The sequence below is a fragment of the Molossus molossus genome, unplaced genomic scaffold, assembly GCF_014108415.1.
Source record: "Molossus molossus isolate mMolMol1 unplaced genomic scaffold, mMolMol1.p scaffold_m16_p_17, whole genome shotgun sequence".
Classification (NCBI taxonomy): Eukaryota; Metazoa; Chordata; class Mammalia; order Chiroptera; family Molossidae; genus Molossus; species Molossus molossus.
The window spans coordinates 45,595,676-45,619,028 of record NW_023425352.1 but is presented as its reverse complement, the minus strand read 5'-3'; the positions used below and the strand labels follow the sequence as shown (position 1 = coordinate 45,619,028).

At 36.7% G+C, this 23,353-nt stretch overlaps 1 protein-coding gene across 1 annotated transcript in view; it reads right to left on the bottom strand.

Moving 5' to 3' along the window:
• REEP3 (receptor accessory protein 3) overlaps positions 1 to 23,353 on the bottom strand; it is an 86,419-nt gene that overhangs the window by 5,729 nt on the left and 57,337 nt on the right. The window contains exons 3-6 of the mRNA XM_036265707.1: positions 15,139 to 15,215; positions 12,645 to 12,765; positions 12,347 to 12,460; positions 4,867 to 5,014 (exon numbers count right to left, since the gene is read on the bottom strand). Coding sequence (XP_036121600.1) covers positions 4,867 to 5,014; positions 12,347 to 12,460; positions 12,645 to 12,765; positions 15,139 to 15,215 — 460 coding nt within the window. The remainder of the gene's footprint in view (positions 1 to 4,866; positions 5,015 to 12,346; positions 12,461 to 12,644; positions 12,766 to 15,138; positions 15,216 to 23,353) is intronic.

Here is a 23,353-nt window from a genome sequence, read left to right as displayed (position 1 = left end):
GCACCTAAAACAAACACAAAATCTCTTCCTGCACTAGTATTGAAACTGAATATTGAACCACTTGAACTAACACAGGAGCAGTAGGTTCTTTGCAGAGAAAACATTTCCACTTATCAAAATACAATGATGTTCTTTCAAGGGACATCAATATCATGTTCAAGGCATCCATTTTCTCACAAGAAAGCATCTGGAGAGAGCTCTTTTCCCCATGGTGACAACATGCAGATTTGAATAATTTCATCAAAGCAGGAGGACTTCTCTTGATCAGCTAACCTCACTCTGCAGAGCAGGCCAGAGTGAGCTTTCAAAGGGGACCCACTTTTCCAGATATTTGAGTTTGCTTGTGTGAACAGTCAGAGCTCCTGAGCTAAATGTATCGATCATACAAACCAGGACACAGACTTTGCAATGTGAATGTAATTCTCACACTTAAAAACTAACCACTTTGTTTTTTTTTCCCCCTCTGGAGGAATTTTGGAAGTACATGAAATAGAAAAAAAATTCATGATAAGAAAATGAGTACTTCTTTTTCAAAAGGGAGAGTGTTGTTTTATTTCTAATTTTAAGTGATAGGTTGAAATTTTTTTTAATCATTAAAATTCTACTATTCAGAGCTAAACACTGTTAATATTTTAGTAATTTCCTTCCAGACCCTCCACTATGTATATACATTTGAAAAATATCTTTACATATATGAATGCATTTCATGTATCTACTGTGTCTCTATGGTACAGGCTTATAACACACATACTGCTTCACTGTTACTGTTTATTCCCCCACAATCTGCTTGTATTTTCTTTTTTTTTGTTTGTTTGTTTGTTTTGTTTTTTTATCCTCACCCGAGGACATTTTTCGATATATTGTTCAGATAGAGTGAGAGGGAGAGAGAGAGAGAGAAACATCGACGTGAAAGCGGCACATTGAGTGGTTGCTACCCACACGACCCAACCAGGGCGGAGGACAAACTGCAACCAAGGTATGTGCCCTTAGCGGGAACCGAACCCGGGTCTCTCCGGACCGCAGGCCGACGCTCTAACCGCTGAGCCAAACCGGCCAGAGCTATATTTTCATGTCAGTAAGTATAGACTGACATCGTTTTTCATGCCTAATAAACCACTTTTTTGCTTAATCATTTCTCGTAGGTATTTGGTTTCTTCCAATATTCTGTTACTATAAACAATGGGATGAACATTCTTGTACATACATCTTTGAACATTTGTCTGATTATTTCCTTATGGCATGTTTCTTGCTCAGTTAAAGGGATAAATTTAGATAATTATTGGCAGATTGTCATCCAAAAGGATTATTCCACTTTAAACTCTCATAAAAAGTATATGAGAGTGTTTGTTTGCCAACATGCTTGCTGTGGTGGTTTTAAAACATGTCCCCAAATTCTGATACTTTTCTCTTGGGACACTGGCTTCGGGAGCCTTCAGCGGCCAGGTGAGAAGTCCAGCGATCCTCAGAGACCACACAGTGAGAGGTAAAAGGAGAGACGCCGGAGGAGCCCCAACTCCAGAAAAGTTTGGGAAAAGTTTGGCTACCGGCTGTTTGAGTCTTTCCAGCGCAAACAGCAGACGTGTGCGTGAAGCAGCCTTTCAGATCACGACTCCAGCTCCAGCTGCTGTTGCACTGTTGCTGCATCAGACCCTGAGCCAGAACTGCCTGGCCGAGCCCAGTCACCCCCACGTTATGAACAAAATAAATGACCATGATTTTTAAAAATCACTATCTGGAGGTAATCTATTACATAGCAATAGACAACTAAAATAGTTACAACACAGAGCACTATTAATTTAAAAAAAATTTTTGCCAATCTAGTGAACAAAAATTACTATTGGAGGCTCTCTTTCTCATGTATTAATTGGTCAGCAATATTCTTTGATAAAATTGACAGTATTTGGTTTGTACAGTTTCTTGCTTATTTCCTCCTTATATGGCAGAAAAATTTCTCAAACTTTTCAAAACTTTTCTGGTTTCGATGTCATGCTTCAGAAGTTTGACCTATCCTAGGAGTATTTTAACATACACAGGAATGTCCTACTGTATTTAATTTCTTACATTTCAGTCTAAATCTTTTCGGAATTTATTGTAACCAAAGGTTTGCGGTACAGGTGTAACTTCATTCCCTGTCCCACCCTCTAAGCCTAACAGTTACCTTAGCACCACTTTCAATCTCTCCCCCCCCCCCCCGGCCCCCATCGGGAAAGCCACCTCTCTCATCCGATGAATTTCCATGTTTATCGAGACTCATCTCTCTTCAGATGAGTCCTCTCCTGGAACCACACTACTTTATGAAAACATTGTCAAGAGAGACAGTTTTGGTTAAACTTTTCCTTTAGCGAAGAAAGCTCAGTATGTATACCATTCTGTAGGAAAGTTGGGCAAAGTAATGCATATTAAAATTTAAATTTTATAGCTGAACAAATACCTTTTTTTGTATTGCTGCCACTTCATATTTTTATAAATCTTCAGTTAATTCAATTTCATGGTAAGAACTTTAACAAAAGAACTAAATAACACCTTACTATTTTAAAATATGTTAGTCACACCATTTTAAATTTAATAGATGAATACCATAAAAATAGTGTTAGGGATTTTCCTATATATAATTCCGTTTTCATTTAAATAATTGGAATATAATTCTTAACCAGTTCTAAGGTATAATTATGAATAAATTCTAACAAAGGACTCAGACAACTGGTCCAAATCAGCTAAATAATACAGCAGACCACATAATCAAAACGAGTATATCTAATTTTTAGGTGCCTATATTAGGAACTAGTTTTAGATTATTTATGTATTAAGAATCTTTGAGTTTTAATCTCCAGAACTGAGAAAATAAATGCCTGTTGTTTAAAAAAAAGAAAAAAAACAAAGAATGCTGGTTCAAAGTTCAACAGTTCCTCACCCTTAAAGATATTACTACCTTAATCAATGGGCAATGCTTAGTTTCTACCTCTTAGATAATAGCCATATCTTTTTTTTTTTTTTTTAAGGTTTTATTTTTTTTATTTTTATTTTTTTTATGAATTTTTATTTATTTTTTTGTTACAGATATTTTACCTTTTTACCCCATTGGCACCTCCCACCCCACCCCCCTCCACCCTGTCCCCGGCTTAGTTGTCCATGTCCATTGGTCATGCATACATGCATATAAGTTCTGTGGTTTATCTCTTCCCACCCCCCACCCCCCATCCCCTCTTCTGAGGGATGTCAGTCTGTGCCCTACTTCCATGTGTCTGGGTCTACTGTATTCCTCAGACTGTTATGTTCATTATATTCCGTATATAAGTGAGATCATGTGGTATTTGTCTTTTTCTGCTTGGCTTAGATAATAGCCATATCTTTGTAAAGTTATTCATCTAGGGAGAACTTAGAAGAAAGTTCACTATTTTTCGTCTATAAGAAGACACTATTATTTTATTTTTTGTTAATCCTCACCTGAGGATATTTCCCCATTGATTTATAGAGTGGGAGGGAAGGAGAGAGAGAAAAACACTGATGTGAGAGAAACACATGGATTGGCTGCCTCCTGTGCATGATCCTGACCAGGGCTGGAGACTGAACCTGCAACCTAGGTATCGTGCCACTGACCAGGAATAGAACCCTCGATCCTTCGGTTTGAGGCTCCAACCGTTGAGCCAAACAGGCCAGGACTGTTATTACATTTTTCAAATTGGTTTGATTATTTTTAAAATATTTATTTATTTATAATTTTAGAGAGAAAGAGGTGGGGAGGGAGGGAGGGAGAGAGAGAGAGAGAGAAAGAAAGAGAGATTTATTGTTCCACTAATTATGTTCTCATTGGTGGATTCCTGTATGTGCCCGGTCCGGGGATTGAACCTGCAACCTTGGTAGCAGTGGGACGATGCTCTAACCAACTGGCCAGGGCAAAACTGGTTTTAATTATAAAGGATGATTTTTAATCTCCTTCAAAAGAAATCTTCTTAAATAAGAAAACCATCAAGTAGCCCTTTACCTTATGGATTTAATAGCACATTAATAAGACAGGTCCTGAAGATCTTAGTTCTCAGCTGAGCCTTGAACTAAAACTTTCTTATATGTGATAAGATGACTAAGGAACTATGTCTTTTTTTTCTTTATTGATTTTGAGAAAGAGAGGAAGGGAGGGGGGAGAGAGATAGGAACATCGATGAGCGAGAACATCGACTGGCCACCTCCTGCACGCCCCCCACTAGGGATCAGGCCCACAACCTGGGCATGTGCTCTAATCGGGAATTGAACCAGTGACCTCTTGGTGCATGGGCCAACACTCAACCACTGAGCCATACTGGCTGGGCTAAGATAGAATTTTTTATTAAAGTTTAGGATGTATCAATTATGACAAGCTCATGATTTACACTAGAATATGCCTACAAGTTAGTTCTTGAACCAGAACTACATGTAATTTCAACACATTTTCTAATGGAGTAATCCTATTTTCAAATTGAGTCATCTTTTGTCACCCACTTAAAACTTTTTATCTTGTGAGTCAATATCCTTATTTGTTCACATTACTTACAGTGAAGAGTGTTTAACTATGAAACTCCTTAGATGTCACTATAGTTTAAGGAGAAGAGTATCTTAATCAGGTCAGAACTAGTACTGGTGGTGGTAACCACACCCATGGCTTCTAAAAAATTCACGGCAGCACAAAAGGATACCACTACTTTCTTAGCTGGATTATCTCCAGAGTCAACAAGAGGCATGCACTAACTACAGTTAAGTGTAAACCTCAAAAATATAAGCTTAAAAGAAAGTTCTGTCTACCCAAATTCAGAGTTACCAGGAATTATTTTACTACTCATCTTGACTCAAAATCCCAATTGTGCAAGAATGATATATTAAAACAACGAAGCACACCTGCCGATTCGCTGGAGGCTGGTTTACTTTTCTTTTTCACTTCTGGCAGAGGTTGGTATGGTCTCCGTCCCACCTGCTCATCCCCTTGGATGGCTGTCAGATCATGCATACTGAAACTCCGTAACCGCTCAGTTATTGCCCCTTGGCTCTATTTAACAGAGAAGTGACAGATCCAAGAGAGAAAAGTACAGTTTAGAATATTTTACATGCATACACAGAACATTTCTCCCAACATTTATCGGGAAGCTTATTATGAATTACGGGGAAGTTGAAAGTATTGTACAGTGAACACCCACATATCATTTACATTTTGCTTTAGTCTCTTTATCACGTATCTATCATTTATTCATCCATCAAACAATTTGTAATACATTTCAAAGTGAATTTTAGACATTAGTATCTTCCACCCCCAAACATTTCAACTTCATGTTTAATTTTAAAGTATAAAAAAGTATAATGAGCTTACCTTCAGAGTAAATAGCACCCATAATTTTGCTCGCTCTTAAAACTAGCACTTGGGGCTTAAGTTTATGATTTAGAAGAACTTTTTTAAGTATGAGAGATACTGTTTTAAGTTAAACTAAGGCAGGAGTGGTAATGTCTCTACAGAGAACGGATACAAAAAAAAAAAAAAAAGAGCCTAAGAATCCTGGATACATAATGACATTCAATTAATGAATTTACTCTTTGGCAAGACATATCTACTAGTATGCAATTTGACTTTGTCATCTAAACAATATGGTAGAAACTGAACACATGTGGATATTTAAATTTAAATGAACTAAAGTGAACTAAATTAAAGATCTAGGTCCTTAATTGCACTAGCTACATTTCACAGGCTTAATAGCCACATGTGGCTAGTGGCTACTGTATTTGATATGTGACATTTCCATCACTGCAGAAAGTTCCATGATTACGTGACTGCACAGCTGGGAAAGGGACATTTCTGAACCTTTCAGACATAACTAAATATCTTCTCAAAGTATAAAGTTTTGTAAAGAGAAAAAAAGAATTTCTAAATTTATTCACATTAAAAATTCACATAGCATATAGATGATTCACTTCTTATTTATAGCTGGATTAAAAATATCCTTCTAGTGTTGTTTTACACTTATTTTCCCTTCTCACATATGTCAACTTATGAGTGCCTCTAGTCATAAAGTTACCATAGAAACTTGTCCATAATGGTTTATCTCTAAATTTCAAACAGTCAAACATTACTACTAACATGTATTTTACACCGAAGGAAAAGGTCTAGATTCAGCTACTCTGAGTCAGTGATACATTATGTTGAAACCGAATGCTTTACCCCACTTAAGCTTTGTAGTTCTACCATAATTTTTTGAACTGTGAGAAGGAATTACTTAATTAAAGGTCTATATCTTCAATAAAAATAACTGGGTTCCATACATCTTTAAACATTCTTGGCATGATTCAATTCATTATACTTTCTTCCTCTTTATCAGATACCATTACTTATTAAGCAGGTAGGTGACTGAAGATTTCAGACATATAATAAAAGGAAGTATCCAGTACTCTGAAACAGATGCCCTGTTTTTTCAGAACTGTCATTTTCTTTCTCCTGCCTTTGTATTTCTGTGCCCTCTTTCAGAAATTCTTGACTTTTTACCTACTCCTAAACAAATGATAAACAGCATACACATCCATGTTACCCTCCACTCGCCTCGGGTGCAGTTTCCAAGGCTGGCTATAACTCCCAAACAAACCCTCCTTCCTACTCAAGAAAGTACATCTCAGAATGCAAACGAGTCAAAGTGCCACTGAATCAGTCTAGTTTCATATCATTCATAGACTTTGGTATCTTTAAGTATAATCACCTAATTACTTAGGGTATACCTCACAAATGAACTCACACATTATTGTTAGTTGTATTGTTGTGCTGTGTATATTTTGCCTCCAGAGTAAGATTTTAAGAAACTAGATGAAATGAATAAATCTTTGGCTTCTTCTGTTCTCCTACTGTATCTGGTTTGGTACTGGTATTAAGCAGGTAATAATTAAACTACTCTTTTTATGCCTCTTCTTTTTCATTACTCTTTTTTATTTGTTTGTTTTAAAGCTAGATGTTCTTGTATTTTTTATTGATTTTTTTTTTTAAGAGAGAGAGAGAGAGAAACATTGATTTGTTGTTCCATTTATTTATGCATTCTCTGGTTGAGTCTTGTATGTGTCCTGACCGGGGAATGAAACCCACAACCTTTTCGTACCTGGAGGACGCTCTCACCAACTGAACTACCCAGCCAGGGCTTTTTCATTACTCTTGATCGCTTGAGTTCTCCACAGAAGCAGCTTGTTTAAACATAAACACTGGCTTCTTTATGCAGAGGTTCAGTAGCAAACTACAGGTATGATCATGGGTGTCCACCTGGGTAGACTACACCGTTCATCAGAGGTTTGTTTCAGGTTTATATTAAAGGCGAGTAAGAACCAACCCTGAGTGATTAATTTACAGCATAGATTGTAATGTAGCTCTTGAGTAACCAATCCTATAGCCCTAAATATTATCAATCTTCTCAAGGTTTCATGAAAGGCTAGGAAAAGCGGAAAGGGGCTATGTACACCTTTTAACGACCCCCGATACTTCAACAGCTATTATCACCTAGAAAAAGCAGATATTTCCACTGTATATTTTCATAGGGGCCCAGAATAGAGCTAATATAGGAAGAAAAAATTAATGCAGTATCGTGAACTTAAAAAACATTACATAAATTGTTAAGTGTTCAAGGAAAGGTCTAATTATAAAATAATCACACCTAGATGCAGACCTATTCCTTCTAATTTTTATATCTTTAGCACAAAAAGTCCGTGAATAAAGGAATCACGTTTGTAATAAAATAAGTGGAAATACTTCCCTTCTACCTCAGAATTCTAAATCATATGCATACTATGATGATGAGTATGCAGTATGGCTATACGTAAAAATGAACAAGATAATGTTTAGGAAGATGGGATGAGTGATTCCCCCTTTTTCAACAATACTTTAATATTGCAAAATTAGTCATAGATGGGATAAGTAAAGTTTTAATTGTAATGAGATGCATAATAAAAACTTCTGATTCACTTTCCGCTCATTTTTCCTATATTTAATCTCTTATTCTGTTAATTAAAAGAAAAACTGTTTCTCTATTTTGAGGGCAAAATAGGGCATTATAGTCAATTGTCAACATTAAAAGATACTGAGGTTCTGTTCAAAGTAATAATGCTTTGTTTATTTTCTTCTATTGGGTTTATATACTATTAAGCCAGAAGAAAAAGCAAAATAAGAGAAGTTCCAGCTGAGGAGGAAAATATGTGTGGAAGCAGCAGTCTTAGTTGGTAAAAGAAAGACAATTACCATCCATAAGGGTATACTATATCCCAGACTTTATATCCTATTTTCTGCAGAACTGCATATACATTGTGCATGTTAAAATTGATCCCAAAAATCAAAGAGAAAGTAACAGAAAGATTATGGTGAGAACATAAAAGTCAAAGTAATAAGAACTATCCTGTAGAATATTTTACTTTAAGACTGATCATCATGCCTAAATGCTCACTAGCTCAAAGTTCTCAGGGTTTGAATTTGGATGGGCCCAGAACATCCATTTAAGAAACAGAACACGACAGGAGCTGAATGGATGGAAGGGCTGGGTCCAGGCCGAGCACCGGGAGGGTCCGGGAGAACTCCCCAGCCGAGGCGGCGCTCCCTGCGCCTTCCCCACAGAGCTCACTGACAGCCCAGGGAGCTCGGACGTCTGAATGTCTGCTCAAGTATCCCGGTCCACCGTTGGTATCTGTAAACAGGAACCCTGCATGTATGACTAATTCTAACTTTTTTACACCCCAATAATTCTGCCTTTGTTGAAATAATTGTATTTCCTGGTTAAACGTCACACTAAAATTACTATATTTTGTGTTGAGTAAGGGGAACCACTGTGCTTTTCAGCATCTTCGTATAAAACTTTCAATATATTATCTTCACATTTTAATTAAGGATTTAAAATCATAATCAGTAATGCTTTATAAGCTTACAAGCATATAAATAATCTTTTACAGAACAACTCTTACTATACTGTTTAATAATGAATAGCCATTAAGCTGTTTCTGTTGATCCTTGACATACTACATTAAAATTGCAGATAAAGCTAGTTTCCAGGTTTTAGAGAAATCGCCTTTTCTTGTGGACATTCAGCAATTAATCTGATCAAGTCTAGAATGAAATTTACACTAAGTGAATAATATAGTTTAATGGGTTTAAGATGAAACAATATATATTTGTCAAAGAATATTTATAATATTTTTCTCTGGAAAAATATACAAAAGAAAAATGATTCATAATCCACTACCAAAGCTACCTATACATATTGATATATCCTTTTAGTTTTTTCTGACATCATACTCTCTCAACCTCAGCGCTATTGCTATTTTGGGCTGGATAATTTTTTGTTATAGGAAAACTGTCCTGTGTGTTGAAAGACATAAAGTGTTATCCCTGATCTCCACTCCTGGATGCCAGTAGCAACGGCCCCTCTCTCAGCTGTAAAAACCCAAAATGTCTGCAGACATTGTCAGATGCCTCTTGGAAGGCAAAACCAACCCCGCTGAGAACTGCTCTTAGAGATATAAGGGGTTTTAGAAGTTAAGTTTCACCTCCTTGCTTTATAGGTAAGAAAATTAATACTTAGATCAGTGCAGATGATTTGCCCAAAACTCATGCCTAATTCTTGGCTAGATTAGGGCTAAAAAATATGCCGATAGCTTGCTTGACTACTGTAGAATTCCATGTTCATTGTAACAATTCTCCTTCCTAGATTATAGGGAAATAGTATGACCTTTTTTTCCTACTGTTTGAACAACTGTTTTCTTTTTATAAATTGCTAATAAGCAGCTAAATATCCGCAAATCTTTTCACAAACAAAAAGCCACTAAAACAGACATCAAGATGTCAGGATCTCTGACCTAATCATGAACACTTAAAGTCAATTAGCATTAATTAATTTTACCTGTAAGGCTCTAATTTCTGTGATACTTGATTTTTTTGAAATAATATCTGCTAAAGAATTCACCAAAGGCTGCCAGCAAAAAATTCTAAGAGATGGTTAATATGACTCTTAGTCCTTCATCCGGCAGTAGTGCTATTCATCTGTACAAAAGCCACCTGCATTTCTCATGTGAAAAGCTATGGAATGCTGAACATCCTCAGCAAAATCCTTGAAGGTCCTTCATATGTTTATGCTTTGCTCAGCCAAAATAAACTTGTACACTGACCTTGTGAACAGATGCCTGGTAATGAGATCACAGAACTGAGTAACATTTTCAGAAAATTGCTTTACGGTGTAATAAATGCTCTATTAGATTCCTATTTTCATCTCTAACATGCTCAGGTGGTTCAACCTGGGAAACCTAGTCAGGGGCATTACCAATATTTAAAGGTCACAACAAGAGTCCAAATATTTTTAGCCTGAAAGATATTTTTAACAAACTGTATAGTATAAAAAATTTTAAAATAATTCTTAAATCTTACTACTGGCTTTCTTGCAATTCTTCCTCAAACTTGACCTATTTCCTATTTCATTTTCAATTTATTCCTCAGTATGAAGTGTATGGTTCAATGATTCTTCCATCACGGTGTCTTTCATTGACATCTCCAGAGACAAAATTAATTTCACCTACTTTAAAATAGGCACAGTACAACTTGAGGCAAATAGTGTTACCATTATGTTATGTTCAGTATATTTAATGACTATTTCTAATGAGTATTATCCAGGAAGGTTGCAGTCACAAAATCACAAACAAGAGGGGAAAGTTCCATAATGAATTCAAATTATGGGATAAGTGTTTGTCTGGCAGTGGTAACTTAGATGATTGTTATGCTCTCTGTTTCCTGCCTTTGAAGGCAGGAGGAGGTTTTAAGTTGTTAAATATATGAATAAAAACAAACAGTGAATCACAAAAAAGAAAGACAGAGAAATATACATCTAGGATTGCTTTTATAGCCTTTCTACAGAAAGGTATTTCTGTGAGATAATGCTTATTTTGACTACGCAATTCCTAGTTGTTGAATGTTGGCTCTCCTGTATGTTTTTTAGTAGATATGGAAATCAGGAATGCATATTCATTAAGCAAGAAATAAAAAGCAAATGCACTTCTTCTAAAATGAAAAATAATCCTTAAATAACCTGAAAATATTGTTATTTTATTATATGTTTATATCTATACTAATAAAAAGCCTTCAAAAGCCAATAATAGGCAAACTACACTAAAGTGCTGGTAATTAGTAATCAATTAATAATAGACTTGTCTTACATGTATAGTGCTGTACAGTTAATGTTTCCACTTAATCCTCAATGTAACACTTTTAGTATATAATGTCAATTTTTTATCTTGTTGATCATATTAATTGTGATACTTGAGCCAAAGATCACTCTGAAAAGAGGCAGCTCATCTTAGGAATTCCATCTGACATTTTACATCCCTTCACCACTGCGATTATATAAAATCACCACTTAACTATTTCCATAGCATTGTTGATTTATTTAATGATAACTCAGTTGAAAAAGCCTAACTCAAAAGCTAGAATACTATTTAGTCTCAATTTAACTTAATAGCAACTAACTCAAATTTTTCCTTGAATTGAGATAGACACATGACATTTATGTTTACTGGGCTCCTTCTATATTTTGGCAAGCACTGTGCTTTTATATATGCTCTCACAGATAGGTATTATCCTCATTTTATACATGAAGCCACCCACCAAGGAATATAGAAGTGAATTGCTGATGATTATTTAGAAAGTCACACTCAGCACTTTTTGGTTCTGAAGCCTGTTTTCTTTCCATATACTACTACACATCAAAATCATTTATGCTATCACATTTAAAATAAACCACACTAATTACTACATGCAAAGAAATCGAAAAGCCACAGTGCAAGTTTTCACAGAAGGCATTCATTTGATAACTTGGCTTGCAAAACACAACACATGACATTAGTATTGGCTAAGTAAAATCTCAAGTTTTAAGAACAGAATTTTTTTCATGCCTTATTTTGAATAATCAGTTACCTCAAATTGGTTGAAGTAGGGGTGCAGAAGTAAGCCAGAAATCCTACCCAGATATTGCCACCGAGAGAGAGAACACCAAAGACAGAGAAAGAAAGAATGGTCATCTTTACTAAAGGTGATTTACTCAAACTATTTTAAGGTTATACAGTAGGAATGTTATGACAAAATGACATTTCCCAGTATGTTTTATTTATTAACTTGATCTCATTTTGTGATCAATTAAGAGTTTCAAAATATTTAGTTATAAAAAAATGTGTAAAAATGCTTCTAAAATAATCTACTTGGTCTCCCAACATTAAAAAAATAAACAGAAAGCAAAATTCTGCCAACATTTTATAGTGATCTGAAATAAAAAGCCACCCTACTTTGTACGTTGACTGAAGGTGCCACTGGATGAAACGGTAGGTAAAGAATTACCTTCACGGCTGCAGTAACAGCAGCAGTGGCCGCTAAGTTCAAACCCTGCCGACCGAAGTTGACCATTGTCTCATAGCCGCGTTCCTTTGCCTGTACAATGTAATCATCAATCTCCTGGAAGAAAACAAAAAACCCAAGCACATAGATATTAATTTTATTTAGGTATAGAGTCCAGCAGTCAAAAAAAAAAAATAGGACTTCCCCTTATAACATAATCATTTCACAATTTTTATAGCATAATGTGTGTGATGATATACATTTCTAACAAATGTTTGTGGTAATAATTTATATATCTTACCCTTTCCTTTGAAGAAAGAAGTGGATGAAGAAACTTTCTATATATTAAACTTGCTCCTTTGGTATAGGGAGAGAGCAGCCATATGACAAAAGCAATCTTCAGTTCATAGTACAGGGGGAACCTAACAAGAAAAAATACCTATGAAAATAAACTACAGACAGCAAGCAGGTAACAGAAAACTTTTTAAAAAGTTCAGTTTTCACATGTAAAAGTGAGAGACCAAAGAAATAGCTATAAATTGACAAATTAACTTCATTAAATAGAGATCAGTTAACAAAAGAGCAACCTCATCCCTGCAGAGGTTCACACCTTCCAGTCCGAATTCGCCAGGTTCAGCACGCACAGGGAAGCTGCCACCTGAGTGTAGCAGTCCTGAGGGCACTGACGGCAGTGGGTACACCAGCTCTTTCTGCAGAGCCCACTGCCGTGGCAGAACCTGATACACCTCCAACGATCAGGACTTACATTTATATGCTCTGAGCGCACAATGTTAGCCCAAACATCTCCTTCTCAGAATTCCCAGAAAACTGTCTCATTTGGCCAGAATTCCAGAACTTTGCAGACTTAAATGGTTCATTTGCAAAAAAAATAGAATTACCATGGAGGTAGGCTGGGAATTAGGGTTAGATCTAATCCATGCCCTTTTCCATGTGACTCTGCAATGCCTTCCCTGTAGGCTGAGTACACTTCCCCAAGCAGTGACGGTGGGTTTAATCATGTGACCTGCTTCTGCAAACAGAATATGAGTGTGATATGTCGCATGCAAAGAGATATATGCCCTTTGACTCCCTCACCCCCAACCTCTTGCTTTAAACTTTTGCTTTCTGCCATGACAAGTGGTTTTGAAGCTTTGGTCCCCAAAAGAAAAGACACTTAATCAAGCCCAGCAAAGCATCAGTGACCATCTGCTCTCATGTAGTTTGAGGAAGAAACAAATTATTTGTTTTTCTAACTTATTATGCTTTTAGGGTTGTTTGCTGCCACAGCAAGTTAACTAATACAGCATGAGGGGATCAACATTCTGTGGTCAAAGAAGCACCAAGAAACACAATAACTGAAAAACCTGGAGTCTTCTGAGGAGGCAGGTATCAGGCAGTAAGGAATGATGACTGACGATTGCACAGTCAACAAAAGGTCATTGTGACAATGCATCACTGAGAGGGGATGGGCCCTAACTGGTGATCGAACTTGAAACCTAGATATGTGTCCTGACCAGGAACCAAACCTGCAACCTCTCGGTGCATGTGATGATGCTCCAACCAACTGAGCCCCCTGGCCACAACCAGTTTTTAAATAATATATCCTATATTTGCAATCAGAAAAAACTGAGAAGTCTTTAAAAAGAGAACGTTGACACTTAAGAGGCCTAGCATGATTTGGAATTTGTGTTCTGCCATTTAAAAAACAAACAAACAGAAAACCCTTTCCCAAACCCCTATGCCAAAAACATAGAAGGTAAATGAATGGGCTTTGGAACAGAAAAAGGAAGAAAAAGATGGATGAAGAAACAGTACAGAGAAGTTCATAAATAATAAGGGCAGGATACTAAGAACATTTAAGTCTGATGAGTTCGATTTTTTTCTAGCAATCCAATGTGACCTAATGTGCCGTGAGAATATGATGAGAATAGCAAATTCAGAAAGACAGTTTAAGGAGAGAACAGTAAATGTCTCAAACGGGTCCAAGAGGGAGTTGGAAGCAGCAAATGACCAAAGCAAGCAAAAGAAATGGTGAGGTTCGAACTGATACCTATATGAGCAACTGATTGATTTTTCCCCTGCAGCTCATTTAGTAGCCTGGAAAAGAAATAAAGAAGAGCAATTGGACTTATTTAGGATGAAGATTTGTGCAACAAGGGCAGCTGAAGATACTGGCAAGGTAGCAGGTTTACAGATTCTGAAAGAAGGCCTTTGCCACGTGAAAGGATTAGATGGAAAGGCACCACTGAAATACAGCACAAGGAGATTCAAGCTGTCCCATTAAGCATTTACTCCTCAGTAAAACGTTAAATCCTTGAGGATAGAAACATGCTTTAATTCTGTCTCAGAGGTTTGGAATAGAGCAGCCCAGGAGCTGGTGACCAGTGGGTGTTCCCACTGGGGCTGTCATCCAGTTTGAATGTAGATGAGAGTTTTAAGGATGGGAAGGGAGTACTGTGGGTGTGAAAAGAGGAGTCTTTTAGCAGGTAATAAAGAAAAATAGCCTGAAGTCATCAGTGTGGGAAAAAGATAATGACAACCAATTTCTTTTTTCCAGATACTGGGAGATGTGTGGGAGACAGGAGGGAGAGGCACGTGGGGAGGACAATGAGTTGCCTTTATTTGAGAGGGGCTGCAAGGAAAGTGATGTTCTTATGGGGAAACCAGATCAAGAAAACAAGATACTGGATAATTAGGTATCTTGATCAAATTCACTCAGTTAACAGCAAAAGCAGGGTAAGAACTCAGGACACCTAATAATGAGCCTATGGTCCTTTCTCAATACTAGAACTTACCAAGCAACTGTCTGATCTGCTACTGTTTCAATTACAGTGTAGAGAGCAAAAACAATCCAGTACATCATCCATCGAACCTGCAAATAATAAAGATATTTATGAAATAACAGAGTAAAATTATTTGTAATGGAATAATTATGTATATCTCAAATTATATGTATGATGTTGGATTAAATACAGAAGGCAATGGTTTAATTTTCAACTGGTTTCATGTTTGAGCTACTCACATCACTATATCAACAGTCCTGGGATATAAATCTCTGGGCCTGATACAATGTAATATAGGGATCTGAATGAAAGACTTGAACAATAGGGTACAGTTCTCTTAACTAAAGGGAAGTTCTTTAAAAGATCTTATCTATAGCCTTGTTTTGGAAGACTATTAGCTTCTTAATTATTATATAAATAGTACATATGTTATATTATATAAATATTGCATAGTACAATATGTTATGACCACCTTTAATCTGTATTCATTTTTTAAATTTTGCATTCCTATTTTTTTTTTTTTTTTTCATATATGGAAACTTTTCAGAAACCAAAGAACAATCCTGGATTTGTTATACCCACAATGCCAGTCACTCACTCCGAAAGTCTAAGGTTAGTGTTTGCTTCCTCTTCCCCTACAGACAAGTCTGTCACTTCTCACTCATCTTTTTCTTTCTTTTATACCATTACCACAATGGTAGTTACAATAGACTGAATGTTTGTGCTGCCCTAAAATTCATATGTTAAAATCCTAATCCTAAATGTGCGTTAGGAGGTAAGGCTATTGGGAGATGATTAGGTCATAAGGGTAGAGCCCTCAAGAACTAGTGTCTTTCTAAAAGGACCTCCAGAGAGCTCTCTCTCCCCTTACAACAGCTAAAAGATGATGGTGTCTAAACCAATTTTTTTCATTTCTCTCTCTCTCCTGTACTCGGCACAGGGATCTCAGAGACCATTATCATCATCTTTCCTGGGCAAGTAGAGGCTTAAATTAAATTCTCTCTCTCATAGAAAGTTTGGAAAACTTTCAGAAAAGAAATTATTTATACAATGTTATATTTCATTATTTTACAATCATTATGATTGTCATCTTCCAAGTGGGAGATAACACTAAGTACTACTCCAAGGAGAGTTATAACTTGCCTGTTAATAGACTTGAGTAAAGGTGAAGGGACTGTACAGACAGTAATTGGTGGTATGCCCTGAAAGACTAGTTCTTGAATTAGAGTAGCTACACATCCCTTTGATTTCAAAAACACCCTTGCTTCAGTATAGTCAAGTGCTTATTCAGTTTTCAAATAAAATTATCAAATTCATTTTAAAATCCACAAAATAAATAACTTCTTTAAAGTATACATATAAAGTTTATTTCTAAAAAAAGCAAAACATTATGTTTACTTAGGTTGTGAGGATATTTAATAATGTCAAAAAATTTTTTAAAAAGGACAAAAAGAAAAAAAGGAAGGATATGCCTCTTTAGTAAAAAAAAAAATCAACAAACTATCCAAACAATGGGGTATTCCTGGACATTTTCCTGGGGGATTGGCTACAATTTTACATAAGCAAAATTCCATAGTTTTAATTTATCTTTAATAAATAAATTCTTTGACACTATCTTCTCTTAATCTTACGGAATTTTTGTTCTTTTTATTAGAAATATGAACCTCAAATACAATTGAATCTAAGCAACAGTTAAATGAATTCAATTGTGTGTGTGTGTGTGTGTGTGTGTGTGTGTGTGTTATTCACGGGAGCAACCACAAAGTTAACCTTGAAAAGATATTACTTCCTTTTTTCCACTAATGGATTTGGTTGGGATTTACACCAAATGATTACTCAGCAAAGCTTTTATTAAAACTATACCTCAAGGCTGCTCAGCCTACTGTTTAAGGTTTTGCCCAAAGGAAAAACAGAAAGAAGTCAAGGTTAAAATAAAAAAAAGAAAGAAAGAAGAGAGCAAATCACCAAATTATAAGTACAATTAAATAAATGTGATGATAAATTATTTAGATCAGCAGAAAACATCAATAACAAACTGCAGAACTAAAACAAAAATAATTGGTGGAAAAACAACCACACTGATAATCTTGTAAATGTATGCAACCAACTATAATGTAAATAAGTGCTATTAAAATGTCATGCAAATAAAAGTCAGTCACTTAACAAACAGGTAACTTTAATAAATCACCATTCACCTTTTAAGTTACCGGAAAAAAGGTTACTTGCATAATCTTTATTGGTAAAAATTTATGATCTTGAAAAACTGTGAACAAATAGTATTTCCAGTTCAAAAACAATTGGTAAAATCAACAAACTGTTGTTTAGATAGCTTTGCAAGAACAATTAGTAATAAGAAAGCTGTACCCAACTTTTTCTTAAAAGTTTCTTTGAGCCTAAGGAGTTGAATTACCAAACAAGGTGAAGCTAATACCTATAAACACAAAGATGGACACACACACACACACACACACACACACACACACTACTTTTAATCTTTCACATCAGCTAGACTGGTGTGGCTCAGTGGATTGAGCATAGTCCTATGGGCTGAGAGGTCCTAGTTGGATTCCCAGTCAGGAAACATGCCTGGGTTTCGGGCTCTATCCCTAGTAGGGGGTGTGCAGGAGGCAGCTGATCAATGTTTCCCTCTCACATTGATGTTTCTATCTCTCTCTCTCCCTTCCTCACTTTCTAAAAAAAAAAAATCAATTAAAAAAACACATCTAATCTTTTGTATCAAACATAATTTAGGCAATTCGTAAGGACTCTAGTGGCATCATTACATTATAACACTCATTGATAAAACTGTAGCAAACCCTATCTACGTCATGGTAACAGAAACAGGAATATGACAGATTTTATCCTCAAGGATTTAACATTTTACTGGGGAGAAAACGAGTGAATGACTGATAAAAAAAAAATGTTCTGTTATTTTCATATTAGATGCTCTAGCTCCAGCATGAGTCAAGATCACAAGAATTTAAGGAAAGCTTACTAAAGGGGTTATTTATAAACTTGTGTGCAAGGTTGAGGAAAATCAATAAAGGATAGCGGTGTACCCTTGAGCTAGCAACAGCAGGAACTGGCATTACCCCAGGTGTGAAGGATGGAGGAGTGGGAAAGATTCCCTGGCATCCAGACCAGGTAACTGCAGGGGAGGGCTGCAGGCTCAGGTAGTCACAGCCAACCAGCACCGGGGAGGAAGCTGGGAGAACAATACTCTGACATGCTAATCTTGCCATCACATCTTCTGCAGGAACCTCTCCGGGGCAAACCCAACAGGAAGCCAGAGATGATGCAGGCTGTATGATCAGCCTCCTGGGCCCCAAGGAAGATGAAATGTGCAGTGTGGAGTGGAAACTCCACTGGAAGGATAAAGGTCCCAGCACTACCCAACCTGTCAGCGCTTGGAAACATACCCAGAATGGAGCCATTTTCACCACATCCACAGATACCTCCCAGCCCAAATCACCACAATCTCCTGTCTAAATGATTCCCACAGCTGATTACTCTGCATCTCTGGGTCTATTCTGCATAGAGCAGTCAGACTTATCTCCTTAAAACCAGCCAAATAAGGTTATTCCTCTGTTCAAATCCCTCTGATGGTCCCCATCAGAAATCTCACCACAGACTAGAAGGCCCTATGACTGGCACTGGTTGCCTCTCTGGTCTGGCCTGGCACCCCTCTTCCTCCCCCTGTTCTGCTCCAGCCTCAGGGCCTTAGCACATGCTGCTTCCTTGCCTAAAATGCTCTTCCCCATGGAAGAGTATTCTTATTTGCTTCAGGTCTCTGCTCAAATAATTATCAGAGATGCCTTTCCTGACCACTCCATTAAATATATCAATATCCTCCTAATCTCCTTATCCTAACTTATTTTTCTCTTTAGCACATATCACATATCATAGACACATCTAACAAGTATTTACTCCCCCTCCCTACCTTTCCCTATGGGAATGAAACCCAAGAGGGCAAAGGTTTGTATTCTGTGCACTGCTGAATCCCCTCTGCCTGGCACAGGAGGTGCTCAGGAAATACGCTGATGGCCTGTTGACTGAATGTAGTCCAGCACATAGCATGTGCTCTTTTTTGTGGGGAGAGCTAAAGGTTAGAGAGCAGAAAGGAGGTGAAAACATGATGGGTATTTTAAGAGATCTAGTTTAAAGAGAAAAAAAGAGAAGCGGGAGATAAAAAGTAGTATGAGGCAAAACAAAAGCAGGTTTACATCCTCAAAGATGGCACATTTTACTAGGGAGATAGTGAGATTCAAATGATCAGAAAGTAGAAATCTTTAATGGAACCAGATCCCAGATGAGACTGACAAGATCGGGAAGAGTGGGCTCACTCGAAGAAGCTGGGATGCATCTTCCTCTGGGACAGAAGGAAAAAGTGTGGCCACGCTGGGAAGAGGGTTGAAGTGGATATAGTTGATGACCTTTATCTTCACCTTGCAGTAGGAGGGCAGATCACCATTTAAGGCTGAAGATGAGCAGATTTAAGTGTAACAAAGGTTTAGAAAAGTTGTTTATACAGACGGTAAAGCAAACTGCCTAGGATAGAGATGAAATAGATTCTGTGACCAAGGATGCTCTCAGCTGCTCTGGGTGTTAGAGATAGGGGCTACCATGAAGGTCTAGGACAATGAAATGAGAGAGAAACAGAAGTGACAGCCTGCTGTCCGTAAAATGGCATAATAATAAGAGTTGTGGCTGGAAAGTGGCCCAGCCAGAGCCAGTGCTTCTCAGCCCGCTTTGCTACTGCCCTCCCTTCTGCTGGCTGGGAGCTATCTGCTAAAGATGGGTAGAGCCCCAGTTCTTGAAAGGCTGCCTGAGAATTCCTTCCTGAAATGAATACCTAAGCTGGACTGTTATTTGAGGGAAAAATACATTTCTATATTCCTTTCGCCACTGAATTTTTGTTGCCTATTATAATTATAGCAGCTCACCTTACCCTAGAGCAAGGCCATGGGAACAGTGCTTCCAGAATTAGGTAAGCATCAGCCACAGTGCCAGTCATAGTGCCATGGCTGCCATCTGTGGTATACTCAGTGCCCTGGTTGGTGGTAATGAGGTGATATTACCAATGATCTGGACATGAAGAAGAGGACTACCATTTTAAAAAATTCTGGTTGAGATACGCCCAGAGGACTCTCAGAAGGATTTGGGAAGAAACTGAAGGAGCCCTGGCCGGTATGGCTCAGCGATTAGAGCGTTGGCCTGCGGTCCAGAGAGACCCAGGTTCGGTTCCTGCTAAGGGCACATACTTTGCTTGCAGTTTGTCCCTGGCCCTGGTTGGGTCATGCGGGAGGCAGCCACTCGATGTGTCCCTTTCACATCGATGTTCTCTCTCTCTCTCTCCCTCTCTCTCCCTGCCTCCCTCCCTCCCACTCTAAGTGAACAAAAAATGAGAACATGTCCTTGGGTGAGGATAAAAAAAAAAGAAAGAAACTGAAGGATAGGAAGGATTGATGTTCTCAATGTAGCAGATGAGGGCAGGGCCAGAGAAATAATATTTTGAATTTTCATTGTGCCCCTTGGCAAATGTGACTTCTTTCTGTAGGAATGTGTTCATTACCAGCTGTGTTGTTAGTATATGTGACTTCAGTAGTGATTCCCTTCTACTTTTGATAGGCCAAAAAATCAGAAAAATTATAAGCTTGTTAGAAATATACATGAATTTTAAAGTAAATACATTCTGAGTAGGAGACCGAGATATCCAAAGACTGAAGTGCATAAAAGTTGGTGTGCAGACTACATAAAAAAAGTGTTTGATGGTTTATTTTGCTTACTTGTTTTCTTTCCCAAGAGTGTATCTAATGCCTAGTAAGTACCTGGCACAAAATAGATGCTCAAAAACATTTATTAGAAGAATTAATGAACTGGGTTAACTTACAAGCAAGACTGTAATTTCCATTTTTCCTAATTATCTGGCAATAAACTTCTTTGGAAAGTGGTTACAATGCAATGTCTGTCCTATTTCGATCTTAGAATACTCTACCCACTACATTTTTCGTGACTAGAGAAATGTGATGAATGCTATAATTTAATATAAATTTAATTTAATATAAATAAAAGATTTTTCAAATGGAGCCTTAAAATCATTTAAATACCAAAATTAACTTATTTTCTAAGAAAATCCACTCTTATAATTAGGCAGGTTCTTTTGGCGATTATGGAGTCATCTGTGATATAAAACCATAGTATCTAAAATTACATTCTGGTTTATGTAGTATATTCATGAGATTATCTTACTTAACAAGCCAGCACTTGCTTTATTATTACTCAAAATCCGTGAGGGTTTCATAAAGCCTTAGCATTTCAGAAAACCAGACAGTCATGTGATGATGTTCTTAGCTTTATTCTCAAAGGAATTAGAGGATATTTTAAGCCTGAGTGAATGCTGTAAAATGAATACACCCATAGGCTAAATTCACTATCAAAAGACCATGCTCCATTTAATAGGTATACATTTACCTACCCAAATGCCAAGAGAAAAGTTGGCCTCATTTCAGGATCTTTTAACATTTTTTAACAAAACAAGTTCTTATGATTCATATCCTTAGTCAATTTTATGAAAATAATTTAGATATCCAGACAAACAAATAAAGCAAACAAAAGTTAGCTACAACTGTAAAACAATCTTCAGGATTTCCACCACAGAAATTGAGAGCAATGCACAGGCCCCAAATATATAGGGGACTATCATGTTCTGGTGGGATGCATGTTGCTACAAGTTTATAAGAGTCTTGGATAATAGCAGTAGTAGCATATTAAAAAGTATTTTTCTTAAATTGTATCTTTATAGAACTTAGTCTTTGTGTGTTATTATAATAGCAATATCAACAATCATATCTGTTAAGTGATACAACTGTACTAAATTATATTTGTATGACAAAAAGTGTGATATGTTAATTTGATATATATTACTTATGGCTTATTATAAAGAAAGCCCTTTGACAGGAAATCATCATAAACCCTTATGTGAAGGGGTCCCTAATCTCAAGAAGCTTTCATGGGTGGAATTAATAAAAGAAGACAAAAAAGGATAAGAATAATAATGTTTGATCCAACACATAACTACGAATATTTTATTATATATTATTCATTTGCCTTGTAGGAATGAACTATCTTCACCTCCAAAGGAAAGCTTGCCAGAGGTTGTATATACTCTTTGTGCACTGTGCTTTCCCCTGCAGCATTCAATGTAATGGTTTATGTAACATGTCTCTGCTATTGGACTGTAACAACCAGTAGGGGCTGGAACTGTCTTGTTTATCATCATGTTCTCAGGAACTAGTACCCTGAGTTTGGTAAAACAAACACGGACCTTTACTTAACAGTTTCTTAAGTTTAAGGTCTGAACTGATGGAAGATTTAAGCAAGTAACTCAGGACTGCAAACAGCAGTTTATAACATAAAATAGCCTATTTTGTTACAGTTGTTTTCAAAATTATCAGAGTAGAAACAATTTTCCAACATATCTTAATTTCAGGTTCTTTGAATCATAAAGCTATTAATCGTGGTCTCTAAGAAAAAAGTGAAAAATTACATATGCATAATGATTTCAATTATAACCACACTAAGTAAATCCAGAGCATAAAATGCTAAAATATGCTTCACTGGAAAAAAAAAAAATCTTTGCTGAGTCTGAAAAGAAATAAACACTGATGAATTTCAGACCACCCAAAGAGAACTTTATTTTTTGACCATTATTAGCTATTCACTCAAGTCAACTCACCCCAAACATTCATTCTATACCACGTTTTGGAGAAAACAAAGAGACCTTCTAATATAGAATTCTTTAGAAATAGTATAGGGTTGAAAAGATTTTTCCTGTTTCATTAACATTATGCAATAATTTGGTTACTTCATAATGATTTTCCTCCATTAAAAACAAAAAAGAACAAAATGTGAGAAATCAAATAGAAAAACTCCCTCTTTTATCCAACCCAGATGGCTCAGTTATGGGATTTTTCCCAGAGCTGTGCCAAGTTAGAAGCATGCTTCAAAATAAGCTAGTTGAAGTTCAATCTAAAATGAATAGAGACCATGGTTGAAAACAGTTTTTGTTTTTTAAAAGATGAGGCCTGTATTGGGGGTGAATATGTGAGGCTGAGATTGATTTGGCCTCTTCACCTTTGGGGTACTTCTTCCCCCTAAACCTCACTTAAGAATGTCTCAGGACTCAGATATTTGGGAGTTAATTTTCAGATGCTGAACTCACAGCAAC